Source organism: Homarus americanus, unplaced genomic scaffold (assembly GCF_018991925.1).
Source record: "Homarus americanus isolate GMGI-L3 unplaced genomic scaffold, GMGI_Hamer_2.0 scaffold25827, whole genome shotgun sequence".
NCBI classification, from domain to species: domain Eukaryota; kingdom Metazoa; phylum Arthropoda; class Malacostraca; order Decapoda; family Nephropidae; genus Homarus; species Homarus americanus.
In genome coordinates, this window is record NW_024738300.1 from 7,568,079 (window position 1) to 7,570,787 (window position 2,709).

Genomic DNA, 2,709 nt, shown 5'->3' on the forward strand with positions numbered 1-2,709 from the left:
GGAGTCTTTGAGCATATATACGGAGCCTGGTAGGAGCCTTTGTGATCATATACGGAGCCTGGTAGGAGCCTTTGTGATCATATACGGAGCCTGGTAGGAGCCTTTGTGATCATATACGGAGCCTGGTAGGAGCCTTTGTGATCATATACGGAGCCTGGTAGGAGCCTTTGTGATCATATCTGAACCTGGTAGAATCTTTGTGATCATATACAGGCCTGGTAGAGTCTTTGTGATCATATACAGGCCTGGTAGGAGTCTTTGTGATCATATCTTGAACCTGGTAGGAATCTTTGTGATCATATATGGAGCCTGGTAGGGCCTTTGTGATCATATGCAGAACCTAGTAGGAGCCTTTGTGATCATATACGGAGTCTGGTAGAGTCTTTGTGATCATATGCCGGGCCTGTGGTAGGGCCTTTAGCCAGTCATATACGGAACCTGTTAAGGTCTTTGTGATCGCCGCCACGGAGCCTGGTAAGACGCTGTGATCATATACGGAGCCTGGTAGGAGCCTTTGTGATCATATACGGAGCCTGGTAGGAGCCTTTGTGATCATATACAGACTGGTAGGAGCCTTTTGTTATCATATACGGAGCCTGGTAGGAGCCTTTGTGATCATATACGGAGCCTGGTAGAATCTTTGTGATCATATACGGAGCCAGGTAGAGTCTTTGTGATCATATACGGAGCCTGGTAGGAGCCTTTGTTATCATATACGGAGCCTGGTAGGAGCCTTTGTGATCATATACGGAGCCTGGTAGGAGCCTTTGTTATCATATACGGAGCCTGGTAGGAGCCTTTGTGATCATACACGGAGCCTGGTAGGAGCCTTTGTGATCATATACGGAGCCTGAGTCATAAACTTCACTATATTACACCATAAAGTTGGTAATGTGCTTATTGCTATGGTGATGAATTCTCTATCTATCTATCTATCTACCAATGTTTATCTATCTATCTATCTATCTATCTATCACCCGACTAGGAGCTGGGACACACGCTAGTAAACACAGCTGCAGGACTCAAATTTTTTTTTTACACCTTATAAGTACAGGGGGACGCACACACACACACACACACACACACACACACACACACACACACTAACAGGACCCAGTTATCAAAGACCGTCACTTCTCTCCACCACGACAGATCAGGGAACACGAAAGGCTGTAGTCAAGGAGAATTGGTCCACTTCTTGTAATGCTCAAGTGGGATTACTTAACACTGGCCCCTATCCTGCTTAGGGGTTAGTTAGGTTAGGTGGTAAGGAGGAGGGGGGTGGAGGGGGGAGAGGAGGGAGGAAGAGGAGGGGAGGGGAGGAAGAGGGGAGGGAGGAAGAGGGGAGGGAGGAAGAGGGGAAGAGGAGGAGGGGGGTGAAAGAGGAGGGGGGAGGAGGGGAGGAAGAGGGGAGAGGAGGAAGAGGGGAGGAGGGGAAGAGGGGAGGAGGAAGAGGAGGAGGGGAGGAAGAGAGGAGGAGGGAGAGGAAGAGGAGGGGGAGATGAGGGAGCAAGAGGAGGGGGGGTAAGAGGAGGAGGAGAGGAGGAGAAAAGAAGAGAGGTAGAGAAGACGGGCAACACACACACACACACACACACACACACACACACACACACACACACACACACACACACACACACACACACACAACACAGCCCTTTATTGCTATAACAAATTGACAATTAATTTATATTGTAAATTGTCTCCTGCATTTAATAACTTTAAATTAATTCTAACTAACTAGCAATTAAATTCCTAACTCTCAATTCTGACCAACATAATTAATTCTAACTAACTCTATATAAGCCCAACTAACTCTACATAAAGCCTAACTAACCTCTACATTAAATCTAACTAAATGAACTTTAACAAATTCTCAATTAATTCTAAACAAATGTTAACTACTAGACTAAATAATGTATGTGTTTAAAATTAGAATAATATTTTTACCGCCTGATGATTCGCCCCCAGCTTATTTCACCTGCCTGGGGGTTAGATTAGGTTAAATCACGAACCTTCAACACACACAAACACACACACGTAACAGATCGATGACTCACAAGCCTTAGCACAAGTAAACTGGATCTCGTTTATATTCAATCACAAGACCTGAACAACCGGTAAGGCCAAAGTAACCCGACCCACTATGTTTCGTCCACGACCCACAATGTTTCGTCCATGACCCACTATGTTTCGTCCACGACCCACTATGTTTCGTCCACTACCCACTATGTTTCGTCCACGACCCACAATGTTTGTCCATGACCCACTATGTTTCGTCCACGACCCACTATGTTTCGTCCACGACCCACAATGTTTCGTCCACGACCCACAATGTTTCCGTCCACTACCCACTAATGTTTCGTCCACGACCCACTATGTTTCGTCCACGACCCACTATGTTTCGTCCACTACCCACTATGTTTCGTCCACGACCCACAATGTTTCGTCCATGACCCACTATGTTTCGTCCACGACCACAATGTTTCGTCTACGACCACAATGTTTGTCCACTACCCACTATGTTTCGTCCACTACCCACTATGTTTCGTCCACGACCCACTATGTTTCGTCCATGACCCACTATGTTTCGTCCACGACCCACTATGTTTCGTCCACTACCCACTATGTTTCGTCCATGACCCACTATGTTTCGTCCACGACCCACTATGTTTCGTCCACGACCCACTATTTCGTCCACGACCACTA

At 46.5% G+C, this 2,709-nt stretch overlaps 1 protein-coding gene across 1 annotated transcript in view; it reads right to left on the reverse strand.

Annotated features, from left to right (window-relative positions):
- The window catches only part of LOC121873959 (leucine-rich repeat extensin-like protein 5), a 35,739-nt gene extending 35,089 nt beyond the window's left edge, over nt 1-650 (reverse strand). The window contains exons 1-2 of the mRNA XM_042377838.1: nt 497-650; nt 118-309 (exon numbers count right to left, since the gene is read on the reverse strand). Coding sequence (XP_042233772.1) covers nt 118-309; nt 497-650 — 346 coding nt within the window. The remainder of the gene's footprint in view (nt 1-117; nt 310-496) is intronic.
- Nucleotides 651-2,709: the final 2,059 nt, after the last annotated feature.